Raw genomic sequence first — 16,463 nt, 5'->3', positions numbered from 1 at the left:
TTTTTGCTTTAGGGCTCGACTCCTGTTCCTGCTGAACTGAGCCAGTGTGTAAAATCAGAACTGATATCAGCTCAGTAGGCACCGGAGGACGGGTCCATCCATGCTCGGGACAACAGCAGCAGCCGTAAGTGGTTGTTTCCGACTGGAGCTGCCATTTCCTGCAAACGATACACAGTAGTGCTAAGCTACAGCTGCAGAGAAAACACAGGAGCATCCATTGAAGAAGAGCCTACAAAACAAAGCTTTACAGACAATTCCAGTTTAACATCACAAACACTAATTTCCTCTGACCTTTAGAAAAGCTCTGTAACCACATTACTGTAGGAAATACCCTATTTTTGCAGTCAGACAGTAGGAGTGCTGTTTATTTTCAGCTAAAAAGAATGTCTTTGGTCCTCTCCAACTGTCTCTGCCTCTTAGCCACTCCATACTGTATTTGGCACACCAACACTAATTGCAAAGCTGCCCGTCAAGCAGCGAATGCTCTCCACCCTGTGCAGGCTGACACTTAAGAAACATCCTTATCTCACCTTCTCTTCAGGTGCAGAACTTAGCCACTGTGAACATAGAGGGAAACAATCACTGTTCACCAATCAGCTAAGCTCTGCACCTTGCCAGAGAGGTCTCCGTCTCAGTACCACTAATTATCGGATGAGGTTCTTCCATGGTGCGTCTGCTCCTTTCCTCTTTGGACTTTTTTGTTTAATGGATGGAGAGGATGCCACAGTGTACATGTTACCAGATAGTTATAGTCACTTTCAGAGAAGCAGCTGCAGTCATGGCTATGTGGTAATCCCTGGCAATGTGATTTTAATCTTAACTCACAAATCATCATGCCAGGAACCCAAACAGCCACAACATTAAAAGAAGGCTGTGCAGTCACACAGATACATTCCTAGTGGCACTTTAGCTTTTATTTTATAGCTCACCATGCATTTCTAATCTGTCTAAAAAGTCAAACAGCAATTCTGGACTATTGTGCATAGATAATACATAGTATTCCTGTGCTAGACAGATATTTACCACCAGAAGTTGTAGAAATGTTTATATCATTATTTAAGAAAATATAGAAAGATGGTGCCAAGTATTGTAGTACCGGAATAAGCTGCATCTTCCTATTCCTGGCATCTACCAGATTGTAAAATGTTGCATGCAACTCAAATTACTGTGGGTCCCTGATAACTGGGAGTAAGTCCCTTAGGTCTATTTATTTAGAAGGCAATCTCCTCCCATATAACTGTTACCCTTGCACTCTTCAGTCTTCACCACATTTCCCATAAAGGTTTTCTTACAGACATACTGCTTGTCTATATGGAACATGTATAGACAGACATGTACAGAACTGTTTATAAACAAGCTTGTATTCATGGCATCTGCTGTACTTCACAAAAATAAATGCCACAGATTCAAGTGGAACCTACATTCAAGTAATGCCACATGTACAGGCTTGAATGGGAGAAAAAAAGTGATCAAGATTCCCACTAAGTACCAATTAGAAAAAAATGATTTTGCTAAATTAGAAGCCTTAATTTTGAAACCGAAGTCAAGGCAATCAGTCTGTCAGATGAGCTATATCATGAAGCAAAAATGTGAGGTATACTGGAAGAGATATTCACACTAATCCTATTTGGCTTCGTGTTTAACATGTGTACAAACACTGCGAAGCAATTCAAATAGACTGACAGATGGTGAGTATCTTTGCAAATAACAATTTATAACCCCCTTCTACAGCAATCCTTATTTTGTGAATATTTCATGCAATTTTGCTTCTTTACTGAATTTTCTCCATTGATTTCAGAAACAAATTAGATTCTGTATGACATTAACCAGCATCATTATGTTAAGGCTACTCTTATCTTATAATCAGCCTCCAAACACCTGACTACACTTTATATGGTTGTAAAGAACAAATTGTTCTCACATGATTCAGATTTGGTTTGAAGTGCACAACTTCCATTTTGGGCTCAGATTCTTTTCAAAGACTGTGCTACATGTACAATCAGCATGTGCTTTGTTAAACAGAAATGCTTGTCATACAGTATGCTGTAGACAAAGTTAAGAATAAAGAATAGAAAACAATTGTAGGTGGAACCTGGCCTTTCCTGGTCATTCTGACTTACAACTGCCCTTTGTACAGTCCAGCACAAAGTTTACAGCAAAGCACTTCCATGCTCTCCAGCAAGTGCCTATACATCTAACTCACACTCCAGCAGCTGAGCTTAGAAAAAAATAATAATAAAAAGAAGAAATTTAAACAAGAGTTACCTCTTGAGCTAAGCAGCCACAAGTTCTGTGGTATGCCAAGGTTTACTATGTTCACTGAGCTCAGAATATTCTTCCTTTATGAGGCAGATCAACATGTTTAATTTAAAAAGAAAACTCACCTCTTCAAAATAACATCTCTGCCACCACTTTGGCTGAGGACATATCCATTTGTTCTTGTGCTGCAGCAAAGCATTTGTATGCAAGCTCTTGTTGTTTGGCATCTTCGTTTACCATTAATTCACCATAGAGATACACACCCATTGCCTGAAAGAACATAACATACAGTCATCCTGTTATGACTAGTTGGATGGTTTTCATTTTTTGTTGGCCCCCAAATACTCATTTAATTCAAAAACACCACTTTCCCCAGAATGCAGATTCTCTCTTGCTCTCTGTGGCATAAGATTGTCTATGTGTTGTGTTAAGCGTGAAAAAAAAGAATTCAAGAAATGTCATGACAAGAAAGTGCTTTCTCACCCCATTTTTCTTGCTGCTTTCAAAGTTGAAGTCTGTTTTCTTTTATCCACTACCTGAAATATTTCCAAATGCCCCCTAGGAAACCAGCTTGTCCTTCCTTCAACAGGATACACATTTTCTTTCCAACTGAGACGTTTCCACATATACTAATAAAGAGCACATCAGCTAGAACACCCACTCCAGAATTCCCACCTGGCAATTCTGTAACTCAAAATCAACAGTGTGTGGCCAGGTCTGTGTTTCAGACTTTTCTCTTTACATCTGAGATATGGGTGGACCTTCTGTCAGAATTATGTCTCTTAGTGCTCATCCTGAACAAATGCAGATAGCCGAGCACATGGGAGTAAGATGTGGGCCCCTTTGTTAGCAGGTAGCAAAGCACTGGCTAATTTCATGGGAAATGCATTCGGCAATGCCTTTTTTTCCCCCCCCTCTCTCTTCTGAAGATAGAAACTTTTAATCAAATTATGAGAATTCTGTAAGTATTAAACTGCACTTATCAAAACTGGATACATTAGCAGCATAGCACATTAGCTTCTACAGTTTTACTTAATGCTTGGACAGTTGGAAGAGAGAGAAAGGAATAATATTGAAAAACACAGTTTGTAATACTGTTTCTCACGATTTCTAAGACTGACTGGTGAGATTAAAAACTAAGCTTCAACAGTGAAATCTGTAATTTAATACTGTCTGAAATCAAAGGAATCAGTCTCAGTCAGACATAAGTCTGCCAGATGATGTGACAGTGCCCTAACCACAGTGTCCTGCATCCTGAGACCCAAACCTCAGATTTCCAGGATCTGCAGCTGGAGACCACACTGCCTTGGAGCTGGATTTGGGTTGTTTTTATGGTGAATGTCAAAACGATGGAATTTTGTCCCAAATATAAATTAGCTTTTCTACCCAGTATTAATATTTTCCCTAAACCTTAACGTTAAAATGCAACAAACATACTGAGCTTTTGTAATCGTGGAGAGAATTCAATAGCCACATTTACATTTTTCCCAGACTTAAAAAAAAATAAAATATTTCCAAGTTTCTCATGATTAGTAAGGATACACAATCACTTTGATTTGAGTTGGAATGATTCCAGAACCTGGTTGTGCCATAAACTGTTTCCACTGTTGGAATAAATTCAATGAAAGATATTGAAGATTACATGAAAAAAATGTTGCAAAAATTCTTTCCCTGCACTACAGAAAACATTTGTACTTATTTATAACCATATTTGTTCTAAACATAAAGCAAATCAATATGTTTGTTTGTGTGAATTTGATGATTTTTCCCCCCTATCTGCTGGTGCATATCTGCATCCTTCCATATGATTAAAATATGCTCAATAGCACAATATATATAACTCCTTGTTGTCATAAATGATGTTATATCCTGGGGGGAAGGGGGTGGTGCATTGTGTGTGTTGTTCTTTAAATAGAAAGCTTGCCAGGAAGTCTTGGAACTGTTTTTTGTTGATATGTAAAATATATCCATCATCCTAGGCAGTGAAGGTCTTGATTTTATAGATTTCATAGTGAATAAAAATAAATGGAAGTGAAACCACAGAAACAAGGCAGAAGTACATTTACAACTGTAAGATACCTTATGTTAATAGCCACAGTAAAGACATTTTGCATAGCTGGCGACTTAAAACCTTTAAAACTACCTCATTAACTGTGGAGATGCCTTCATTCTCTGGAAGAATATAACAGTACTATGCTTCTCCATCTGTACATTGTCTTGGAACTTTAGACACTGTTTTGCACTTAAGTCATACCTACTTAGGTTAATATTCACAACTAGACTTGCCTTTGCCACACTACAAATATAACCAATACTGAGAAGCATTTTTCTCGCATCACTTTTTCCTCTGGCTTGCATATAATGGAAGCAGTGGGAGAGCATATAACATATTTTACCAGCTACCATAAGATCAGCATGCTTTAGTGGGGCTGATCACCACCTAGGTAGATTCCTTAAATTATAGAGCTTAAGGAAAGGGCAAAACCTGAACACTTATTCTGTACTTCAACTGCAGCAAGTAGATGCAATAAAACAAGCTTTTGGTTTCACACTACTGGTTTCAAGAAGGTATGAAAGATGATTATTTTGAAAATGCTGATTAAATCAAACTGACCTGATCTTCTCTGAGAAATTTCTCAATATCTCCATATCCAGACACATATTTGTGTTTAACAACAAGTTCACACCACCGATGACGAACCTAAAGAGGAAAGAAGGAAAAAAAAAAAAAAAAAAAAAAATTTGTGTCTTTCTGGGATTTGGAACACCATAAAACCCAAAGATATATCTCTAATTCTAGATTAATGAACTAATCACCAACTTGGAGCATCTTCTTCTGTTTACAAATCTGTCTGCACTCAAAAAGCTAGGCTGATCTACCACACAGAGGAATACCACTTATTAACATATTGTAATGAATAGTATTGAAGTTTTCAAGGAAATCACAACTGAAATAAACTTATGTGTAAGTAGCATGAACATGCCTTTGAAAAGCACATACTTTTTGCTGTCTTTAAATTTGTTCTTTATCACTCCTGCAGCACAAGCATTACCTTGCATGGTTTCCTCAGCTATATGCACTAAATCAGTCTGAAGGCTTTTACTCTATCACTGACAGCATTGAGCCCAAAGGAAAAAAATAAGTAAAAACCAAACCAAACCAACAACAAACAAAACAAAACCACTCTCCTGCTCCTCTTGTTTCAGCCTTTGTTTTGATAGTCAGCATTTATAGTAAGAGTAAAATGTTAGTGGTCTTAGTATTTTTTCCCCTTTGTCCTACAGGACAAAGTCAGAGGACCTCATGTCTAAATATCAAAAACAGCTCAGGAACCTGGCTTTCACAGTGCAGAAGTCAGTTCTCAACATTGTTTTTCCTGATAGAACCACCATACCTGCATAGAGAGCAGAGCAAAGCTACAGGTGTGAATGTGCTCACATGCTTCTACTACCTCACATAGTGCAGGTCTGCCATACATTTCTGCCACTGTCTGATTACTTGAATTCCCACCACTTTGCAAGAGATGGAAAAATGAACTAAGTCTTTTCCTTAATCATTCCTTCCCCTATTGGGTTCCTGCTCCTAGCAATAAAGCTCCTTTCAAGGAGTTTGAAAGGAAAATATTGAGTGAGATTCGGGACAGCACACACTTTTCCTTCTATTTTTCTCAAGGTCATTACAAATCCTGGAACGACCCCAGCCCTGCCATGCTGGACAGCTGCCAGCTGGGGCAGGAGCAGCCTGTCTGTTATGCTCAGATTACATGTTTACCGCCTGCTTCCCCAAAAGCCCCAGTGCTGCCGTGGTGCCACACACTGCAGGAGCACCAGCTGCTGCTGATGGGTCCACAAAAGCAATCAGCAGTACAGCTGGCATTTAGTGCATTTTGGGGAGCAATGTGGCAGCACCGAGACTGCTCGGTGCGCAGAAGAGCATGGCATTGCCAAGGAGACCTAGAGGGTGGCTGGGGCCAGGTACAAACTACGTGGCACATAGGCTGCTGAGTAACAGAGCAAATGCAGTCTCCTTTTGGACCTGAGTATATAAAAAACCATGTTTTCTTTTATAGTCCATGCCCTTAGGCTCATAACACACATGACAATTTTATTCGTATAAGAGGAGGATGGAAAAAATAATTTTGGTTCCTGATGTCTCATCCATTGCTCAGAGCAGAAGCAAGCTGAGCCCCTCAGCTTTGCAGTATAACGTATGTGTCATGTGAGCAGGCCCAAACCAGTGTCAGAAGGAAATTCTGAAAGAAATTATTGTTGTAGGGCTGAGCTAACCCATACCACATCCTGTGTAAGCTCGTCTTGGCTCTTCCTTTCCTCTCAGAAGCCAATATACAGTGGTGAAAATAAGAATTCAGTCTTCTCCAAATTTCGTCTCTGTGATTTCTCTGTTCTCTCCTGCATGGTGCAGACATGCACACCATATGTTATTCTGGCTGGCTACATGGGACCAACTCTACCTGAGAAGCAATTCGCAGCTACCCTTCCCACTGCTGCTGGTAGCATGCGCTGCCTTCAGCAGAACCACAGCAGCACCTGCCACCTCTCCAATGCTCCTGCTGCCTGGCAGCTGAAAGCACCATCTGCCAAAGCTGGAAATGCTGCTGGCTTCCCTGGCCTAGGCTTCAGGCTCAGAACTGCTCTGCCCAGGAGGGGCCTGGTTGCACCTCTGATCCATAATGCACCCCCCTTTCATTCCTTCAAATCTCCTCTGAGGTTTTAAGTCATCCCAAGTCTCAACTGTGCATTTCTGAGCTTCAGCTCAGTGTCAGGAAGACATTCAGACAAGCCACTTTCTTAGGTTTGACATCTAAAAATTCACTGACGCATTTCTACAAAAATAGCCGTGTCAAGATCTACGTACTGGCTCTCTATAGGTGAAACACCCTGAAGGGCTGCTACTCCCAGATAGCACAAAGTGCCCAGGTTAGGACCACCACCAGTAGTCTCAAATTAACTTTTAATTTCACTTCAAGAAAAATACACGGTATCACACAATATTATGTGCAACTCAAATACCACCTGTATTCTGCAGTGCAAAATGTTTTGAAACCAAAATGATAATGTTCAGATATAGTAAACGCTATGTACCATTTCAAAAGAAATAAATACTTCCATAAAATTCACTGATAATCTAGCTCTAATACAATCTTTTTGTTCTAACAGTCTGGGCCACAATTGTCTGTTAAATGGTGCTTGAAGCTGATGGAGTAAACTCACGTCAGGCATCAAGTATGTGCCCCCACTTTCAAAAGAAAAGCTCCCAGTGATGTATCTGTAGAACTATATATTAGAGTGATAATTTTTATCTTCTGACCCAGGTGATAACTTGTCTAATCTGCATTACTCTCCTGAGCTTCACACAAATAATCAGGCATACCTAAAAACAAATACCCTCACAGAAAGTTCTGTATTATACTGTAACGATCTAGCTTTCTTATATTCTCAATCATACATATGCAAGCAAAAAATAAATATTTTACTCCTGAGGTCTACAAATAAGATGTAGGAAGCAAATAATCTAAGCCATGACCTTAAGAGAGAATAGAAGAAGAGGTGAGAATAGAAAATAGAAGATAAAACTAGAGTCATACTCAGCTCTTGGTCTGCAGAATAGGCAACTAGCTTCAGGGAAGATGATTACATTTTACTGATAGCTGGATCCAATTTAAAAGACACCATGAGACAACAAGTCCAAATCACAGAACAAAACTAACACACCTAGAGATCCTAAAAAACAGTGTAATGTGAAATACAGTAAGAGCTATTGTCCACCAAAGTGGAACCTTTATTAAAGGAAGCATATGTGATCTTTATAAATCATGAGTTCAGACTTGATTGAAAAAAGAATATATTTCAATAACTAGAATTGTAAATGTTAATTAAAGAGTCTCAGATGCCAGATTCTGGTCTAATTTAGAAAAGAAAAATACAGTAAAACTTTTTTGAAAAACGATGCTTTCTTTCTATAGATTAGCTTTAATTAAGAAGAGGGAACCTGGTATCTCCAGAGCACCAGAATGCTGTTCTGTTCCATTTGAAATTATTTCTTTCCCATCTCTTCCTATTTACAAGTAAATTGGATTCAAACATTAGAATATTTTCAGACAATTAAGTAACAATATCACATGCTACTGGGCAAAGTGGGCTTAATTATTATTATTTTTTTTAATCCCCTTCAATCTTTTGCAAAGAGCAAAGATTTAAGAACAGCTAAAATAACTGCTCTTTACATACCAGCCAGGTTTTATCGGTGACATTTAATATAGCCTGCATTTCACATGAGCATTCCTACCCTCTAAACCATAAGATGTACATGCTTTAGTATGTAAATCTGGTTTCACAAACATTTACAAAAAAAGATGATCAGGGATGCTAAATGAGCTTGGAAGCAATGAAACTGCTGCATGTGTTACAACTGTGCTGACAGAATATCAGACTGACAATCTGAAAAGAATGTACTCAATAGCCAAAAACCTTGTGAATGCAAACAGAATGGATTCATCACTCTGACAAGGAGTCTGAAATTGGGATTTCTGTATGCCAAAGGTCTATCAGGAGTCTGAGCAAAAATGTCTAACAGCTTTAATGAACTTGTATTTTGGTCCAAAAACTCACTGAGTGTTCAGTGCATAAGTAACTCAGCAGGCAGTGAATAGCAATCCTCCACCAACACTGCAGGGCCAGCAAAACGATATCCGGGTACAGTACTGCAGAAGCCAGCAGTGTTGACAGCTACTCTTCTTCCTGAGACCCTCAGATTGTCAAGATTCAATTAACGCTGTGTTTTATACCTGTAATGCTCTCTCACAGCTTTACTTATGCTGCTTTTCACTTTCCATGCTAGAAGAACTGCTGCTAAGGGGGAGAACGGCTGGTGGGACCCCACCCAGAAGGAACTCAGGGATCCCCACCATGACCTCCATTGGACAGTGATTGCACATGCAGCATCATGACAATTACAATCACCCACTCACCATGTCATTTTTCTCTGTCCCCAGCACAAGTACCTTAGCCCATCAGCAGCCATACAAGAGCATAGACATTTGGGGAAAACCTAAGCTACCAGTGGGTGAGCTGCTCAGTATATTTTTGTCAGGAGACACTTGCCATTTTAAGGACAACTATATAGTGCTTTAAATACTTAAAAGTCTTAAGTAACAAACTGGCTGTTAAAAAGCTACTTTAAATCTAACGTCAATAGAATACCAAACCTAAGATCTTGGTAATATTGATAGCCATGACATACTACTTTGTTTATTTTGCTCCTTCTGATTTCTACTTCCACGCAGATGAAGCAATAGCACACAGATGTTTGTGGTTGGTGAGTAGGACTTGAAGTCCTCCTTCTCCTTCCACCCCTCACCCTCTGATGGAGGCTGTGGGTGGAACATGCTGCAACTGTTTCTGTTTATCATGAGGGAGGAGAGGGGCTGTACAATCTGTGTTTGCAAAAACAACTTCTACATATTGTGCTTTGGCCAATTGCACGCTGTGGGACAACTAGCAGCATGTGGGGTTGTTTTAATGCCCCAGCGTACCAGAAAGCCCCAGCTAACAAACAGGTGTAGGCTTGAACCTTCTTCCCTTCATAAATCTGATTTGTGGGCATTTCTTTCCTTTCTGTGTCTCCACCTTCTTTCCAGCTGCAGGCCACTGAATCAATCATTCCTGCGTAATATAACCAAATTTCACTTTTACGAAGTTACCAGAAGAACCAAGGTCTTGCTGAAGAACAACCAGACCAGGTCCTTCTTGTCTGGGTTCCCCACACTGCAAACAGGATTTCATGCTTTTCCACAACCAGCATGGAAACTCTTTCCCACAGAAGCCTCAAAATCATAAAACATGCTGTTTAGGGTATCCAAGCAAAGTGGAGCACATCACTGCTAGTGTCTGTGATCAGGAAGGTTAGGACATTATCGACTGGAGAGCAGCATCCCAGGGAAAAGGTTCAGCCCTTAGCAATGAAGAATACATTTCCATCTAAGCTGCCATGGCTTCTGCTCCAGGGGAAACATCTCCTATATTGCAGTGCCATGTGAAGTAAGGAACTGCTCAACACAACATGTGAAACCATTTAGATTGAAAAACAAAGGTTTTTAAAAATAAGCTTTAATTAAAACCATAAATGCACTCCTTACACTGGAACCCGTACCCTTTCCCCAGCCTTTTTGCCAGTTCAGCAGGCTGGAGCACTAGTACGTTTCACAGCTTGCAGTAAGATGGAAATGGAAAAAGTGGTGTCATCGGCTGCCACTTGAACAACTTCACTGGAGATGTGTGTTGAGCTGAGCTCTGAGCTTTGCCATGGTGCTGCTCACTCTTGGCCACAGGGCTGCCTTCTGGCAGCTCTGCTCTCTTGCACCTCCCTGTATCTGCAATGCTGGGGATGTCCTGGCAGCTCCCTGTACCAGCACTGGAGGGGAGCAGGCCCCAGCAACTCCATCAGTAGCACTGGCCCTCTGTGAGGTGGAGGGAGAAGCAGCATGTCAGGGAACAGCTTGGGTTGGTGAGGTCCAGGACCTCAGAGAAGAGGGAAGGAAGAGCCGGTCTTAGCCTCAAGTTCTAGCCCTGCCCTGAAGCCTCCAATAAGCAATTCTGGGGGAAAGAGCCCTGTCAGCAAGGTGAGAGAGCCTTAGGCATGTGTGCATGTCTTGGCTTGCACTTCACCTGATGATCAGATGAGTACAGCTGTCTCTGTCTGATGTACAACCCTGTCCAAATTCCCTTTGACACCTCTGACAATCGAAATACCCACTGACAACAGTGGCTATAATACCCTCGTTATTACAGTAATTTTGTTTTTGCAACACTGGAATTGGTTGAAATATTGCCCTTCACACTTTCTTTCTCTTCTGGCTGCCTTCCAGCCAGGTCTTCCTAGTTTTTACCCATATAGTGCTTGCAAATGTATTTCAACATGAGCTATTTATATATACAAATAAAAGCATGTTGGACTTATAAAACCAAATGTTGTAGTGGGAAAAAGCACATAAACATACTCCACACATCTGAAGCAGAAATCTATCAACCTTCTGTTACCAATTATTACTCCTGTTCAGCAAAAGGAAAGGCTGCTGCAAGCATCAGCACAACAGTAAGCTGGCCCTTGGCATGCACCCCTCTGCTTCTACCTCCTCCCTGTCATAACTGGAGGCAAAAAAGTGCCTTCCTTTTATCTTAGGTTTCCCACAGTGACAGTGGTCCAAACTATGGTCATTTCCAAACAAGATGACTGTCACAGACAGGGTCTAGAGCTGCAGATGAAACAAGTTCCAGGCAATGAACAACATGGCTGCCTGGTTTCTCTGTGGTTTCAGTCACAGCCAGCCCTTCAAACCTGTGTTCACATCCTTCTAGTTTTGCGAAGTTTAAAACTTCGATTCCAAATTTCAAAACAGTTACACAAAGAAGTTTTAACTCTAAAGACACAGAACAGGCACATCACTCATATACATCCCTCTCCCAATCCCCAGAAAAAAAGCTTGTAAGAGAAACATATATTGATTTACAAGCTCAGAAGAAGCATACTCACTGCTGAAATCAGAGCACAGATGTTACTCCATGTTTTGAATTTTTGATTCATCTTTTCTCTTGATCCTTGACCCCAAGAACACAACTACTCTTGCTTCTCAGGGCAACATTTGCAACACCTGGAACATAGCACTCCAGCCCCAACAGTTTTTTAATGGCACAGAGCTAAAAAGACAGCAAAATTTTATCCACATATTTGTAAGTCAGTGATTCAGTAGTATGACCAGCTAAGGTGATGACGTCAGAAGCAGCTAGCAATTTTGAACAGCCCTGTTTCTTGTGCTCACAAACTCTGTCATGCCCTACTTTTTTTCTGCCTGTGATCCAGGATAACCTGCATTTGCTTCAGCATTTATGTAGGCAGGACAAGTTGATGAGCAGTTTGGATGTAGTATTAGTTTATTTAAAATAAAGAAACATCTTCATGTTTTGTTCACAGTGGTATACCACAGAAGAAGAAACATGTCAGCAGCTTCATAATAATATAATCGGTTTGGGATAACTACACTGATAGCTAGGAGCCTTTTTTGGTATTTTTGTAACTAAATCCGATTTCTATCACTGCAGTTATCATACAAACAGAAAAATCTTTTAAATTTCAAGACTAGGCCAGGTAGTTTGTATTACAGAGCTAGCTCTGTATTGTCCTGCACAGAAATACTGTATAAAAATTCAGATAACACAACTGCACCCAATTCAGATAATCTCTGAGACTGACACCAGACACCACATTATCCTCCTTTCCAGAATACAGAAAAGTAGCAACTACTTTCCTCTGTGGATTCTTTGAACAAATAACAGTCATAGTATAGTATCAGTAATAAAAATTTGCTACGTTTCCCTCCTAGTGCAGCTCCCCCCACTTTTCAAGTCTCACTAAGTTGCTGGGCTGCCAGATAACTATGAAATTAAGTTTTAGAACCAGTTAGAAAAACATCAGAGGATAAGCAAACAGCACTGCGAATAGCACCAGGCAGGGGCTTGGAAACTCCTGAGAATACCACCCAACAGCAAGTGAGATCACTTGGAAGAAAAGTGTTGCTGTTGGCTCTTGGAGGGCTGGGGATCAGGAGTGCTGACTAGTGCAAAGTTATTTCAAGTGCTCCATGAATCTTGTGCTCTGATGTGCCTTTCATAGAGCTAATGCTGTTTGAGAGATTTTCTATTCTCAAGCCCTTATCATTTTCACATAGCATCAAAACAAACCTAAATTATGGTGACTAGAAATTACTCTTTGATCAATCTTATAAATTCATTTCAGCACATGAACTCAGTTATGACAGGCACACAAGCCAGAGACAGCCCTAGGGAACAACCATTACTGGAAGCGTTAATCTTCACCTTGTTCCAGTTGTTTTGGATTTGCACTGTGAGCCTTATCTTTGGAAAGAAAGTGCCACATTCTTGGAGATCCTTTTTTTGTGGGGAAAAAAAAAAGTACAAAAAATCATCACCACCACTAAAATCCAGCTCCTGCCATGTATTCTCGTGGAAAAACTATCTTCACCAGTGGCAACAGCAATACCATACGTCTCAAAGAGCCTGCAAACTGCAGTTTACTGCAACAAGAACTGTAACAGGATGAAGATTCAAAACAATCAAGATCACGGAGGATCTTCTGAAAAGCAGCTGCTGCTCTGGTCAATCCATTTCCCATCCAGGGGATGGAGACAGTATACTTCACTCTCTCCTTGTTCAGCTTACAAGTCCAAATAAGAGAGATTTCCAACAACAGCAATATATTCTTTTCTAGGTATTTGCTACAAGTATAAGGAGAAAGAAAGCATAAAATTTGATATTTGGTGTGATGTGGTGATCAGTATGAAAAATATCAGACATACACAGATTTTACTTTGTAAGAAGTAACATTACTTCTCACTTCTTCTATTTAATGATCATAACACCTCAAAAATGGTTGGAATTAAAGTCTCAAATCTGATTTATTTCAGATTAAATCAAGGACACAGCCAGACTGTTCTATATAAGTTTTTTCTAAGTTCCTAACTCCTAAGTAATTGTTAGCTAAAAATAAAACATTCCTCAAAGTAATCTTACCTATTTATAGTGCCAAAATGGTGCTCTGAATGTAACATTAAAAAAGAAAAGAACAGGTTAAAATGTATTTTGCATCAGTGATAAATTTTCACAGCAACTTTGTCAGTCCTACAAAACATATACTCATATAAACAATAAGGCATCTCCTCCTGACTTGAGCTGAAACCAAGTTGTATACACAAATTAGAAAGTTTCTTAATTTTGACTCTTGCAGAAACAATAAATAGTTGTATGCACTTGTCTTTTTCCTCAAGAAAGTAGCGTCCTATAAAATGGCCATCAGTTCAAGCTGTTGGTTTTTTCATCTATTGAATTGATCATTCACACACAAGTTACATGAAAGGATCACATATATGCAGGTATTTCACTGCAGCAGCTACCTGAAACATGCCTAAATGTTGCTCTGCAGCCTAGTAAACAATGAACAATAAGCCTATGGAGGTATTTGTACACAGTGTTAATTCAAAAACTGGAAACTGCTCCTGAACCCCTGCCCCAAGCACACCTGGCAAGAAATGCCTCACCCTAGATGACCGGAAAGGAGAGCTCACTCATTGTCTTTTCTGCTGGCTAGCATGGACTGACTTTCCTGTCCAGCTCCGTTTTCGCATTTAGTTTCACACTATGCTCTACAGAGCACTCTTCTGTAAGGGTGCCTTCCAACAATGCTCAGTAACAACCTGCAGAAGAGCTGAGCCATACAGTGTGAGAACGTGCTCAGCTTAATGCGCTAACCACCAGATGGGAAGCAGCAAGTCAGAAACTACATCACTTCAGTTGTACTTCTATGCCTGTCAGTATTCCACAGATTAGGAAAGATCAATGGAAATAAGTTATTTTGTCCTAAATCTAACTCTTCAAGGATGCTGAGCACCTTATATGGTATGTATTAGCATGACTGGATTTCTGTCAGTGAAATAAGATGCCACCACTTCATAGCCTTGGTCTCATAGGGGGACCTCAGGCACAGTGAAGTAACTGTATGAGAACTGCTTTATGTCACTCACATGACTTGCAATATTATGATCTTAACCCATTTTACTCAATCTTTTTTGCAAAAGCAGCCTCTCTCCTTTTCCTCTACCCCAAATATACCACATTATGATCATGAGTTCAGGGAAAGCATTATGTAAGTGAAGAATATTGCAGCCAATTTGCTGAGACAAGAAAAACTAACAAAGAGACTTTCCATACACAGTGCAAGCAAGGCATTTTATAAGAAAGTGATGCCTGCAGTAGGAAGGAAAGAAAAGCTAACTAACTCAATGGTGAAAATTCTGGAGAAATACACCATAAATCTTTCTGCTTAATCCATAAGCCATTTTTCTATCACTTGGTTTTAGATAATTCATCAACAAGTAAAACATACTTGCAGAAATACTGCCAGATTGTAAATAGGACTGAACGATTGACACACATCCACCACCTTACTCCTCTTGTGTTGATGACTTTTTTCCTATCATCTTTGTTACTATTCTGCAAGCCACTTAAACAGCCTGTAGTCTGGTGTACATATTATAGGCCTCTGCCTGATCAAGTGAAGATGTTAGAGTACAAGTAATAGAGATAACCAAAGTTTTTTTCTGGGCAGCCTCCATTAAGTGTCGCCTGTTTGAATAGGGAGACTGGACTAGTTACCTCCAGAGATCTCTCTCCTCCTTAGCCATTCCATCATTCTCTGGTTGTTAGCAGATTCACAAATTGTTATTCAGAGTTGCCAGTATTGTCCTTAGATATTTCTAATAAACAGTTTTGTAAAGGTAAATCCTCAAAAACCTATGCTCAAAGCTTACACAATCCTATCAAAAGAAGTGACACCAAGCTTAGGAGAATTTATATACTTTCCAAGTAAACTAACACTATGCTCTGCCTTAAGTTAGATATTCATTAACTATGCACATAACTATCATCTGAGGAGGGAGAGAAAAAAATAAAAGGAAAGGATCTGGCTTCAATTCTGTTATCCCACTGTGCTGATGGTAAACATAGTTGCTTTATAACTACAGCTGAATATTGTTATCTTTGTTTCACTGCAGCCAACTTCTGTAATGCTCATCTTGGACACAGAGCTTGTGATACATCATGGAGATTTAGCCTGCCTATGAACAACCACAGTAAGAGAAGGGGGAACAAGGAGAAAAAAACCTATTATTCACCAATTCTTCCATGCAATTGCCATCCACTTGTCTTACATGATCTGAGACATGATGGTCCTTAAGGCATTATGAGCTGACAAAAAAGTGCCTTTAAGCTTTGGAAATGCCATTACTCTCAGAAAGTTCTTTAAAGATATACTAGATATCCAGTTAAAATAATTTGTGCCAGTTAATTTATCTCAGGAAAATACACTTGCAGTTTTGTGCCTTCTTAGACTTTAACAGTAAAAGAAGGTCTAAGGAGAACCTCCACCCTTTACTGGATGTGGTGGGTGTACAACCAATGAATATACAGATAATATAGTATTTTTGAGAGCGAGGCTTACATAATTATTATACTAGAGCAGAAAAGGACACTTACCCTATCCTGGGCTCGCATAGGAAACTCCAGTGGAGCAGATCTCCCAAAGAGATCCTTCCCCACTGGCAGTCAACTCTTAAATG

General features: G+C 39.9%; 1 protein-coding gene across 2 annotated transcripts; it reads right to left on the bottom strand.

The window, feature by feature from the left end:
- LOC104915117 (aminopeptidase O-like) lies at nt 1-16,415 on the bottom strand. Of its 2 annotated transcripts, none has more exons than XM_010725818.2 (4): nt 16,381-16,415; nt 4,874-4,960; nt 2,385-2,529; nt 1-158 (listed from the first exon to the last, which is right to left on the bottom strand). In XM_010725818.2, exons 1-3 carry the CDS (start codon nt 16,396-16,398, stop codon nt 2,389-2,391), a joined length of 246 nt encoding a protein of 81 aa, XP_010724120.1. In that variant the 5' UTR covers nt 16,399-16,415; the 3' UTR covers nt 1-158; nt 2,385-2,388. The 2 variants fall into 2 exon arrangements, with proteins under 2 accessions (XP_010724120.1, XP_010724119.1); XM_010725817.2 differs by lacking the exon at nt 16,381-16,415 and adding an exon at nt 11,810-11,975.
- Nucleotides 16,416-16,463: the final 48 nt, after the last annotated feature.

Source organism: Meleagris gallopavo, chromosome Z (assembly GCF_000146605.3).
Source record: "Meleagris gallopavo isolate NT-WF06-2002-E0010 breed Aviagen turkey brand Nicholas breeding stock chromosome Z, Turkey_5.1, whole genome shotgun sequence".
Taxonomy (NCBI): domain Eukaryota; kingdom Metazoa; phylum Chordata; class Aves; order Galliformes; family Phasianidae; genus Meleagris; species Meleagris gallopavo.
This window is presented reverse-complemented; position numbering and strand designations above follow the sequence as displayed.

What these genes read in the sequence shown, in the direction of transcription:
- LOC104915117 (XM_010725817.2), bottom strand. Translation starts at nt 11,860, where the DNA reads ATGAATCAAAAATTCAAAACATGGAGTAACATCTGTGCTCTGATTTCA. An exon ending in TCTGTGCTCTGATTTCAGCA is followed by an intron (nt 4,961 to 11,809) that starts GTGAGTATGCTT and finishes TTTCCTCTTTAG; the next exon opens with GTTCGTCATCGGTGGTGTGA. An exon ending in AATTTCTCAGAGAAGATCAG is followed by an intron (nt 2,530 to 4,873) that starts GTCAGTTTGATT and finishes ATGTTCTTTCAG; the next exon opens with GCAATGGGTGTGTATCTCTA.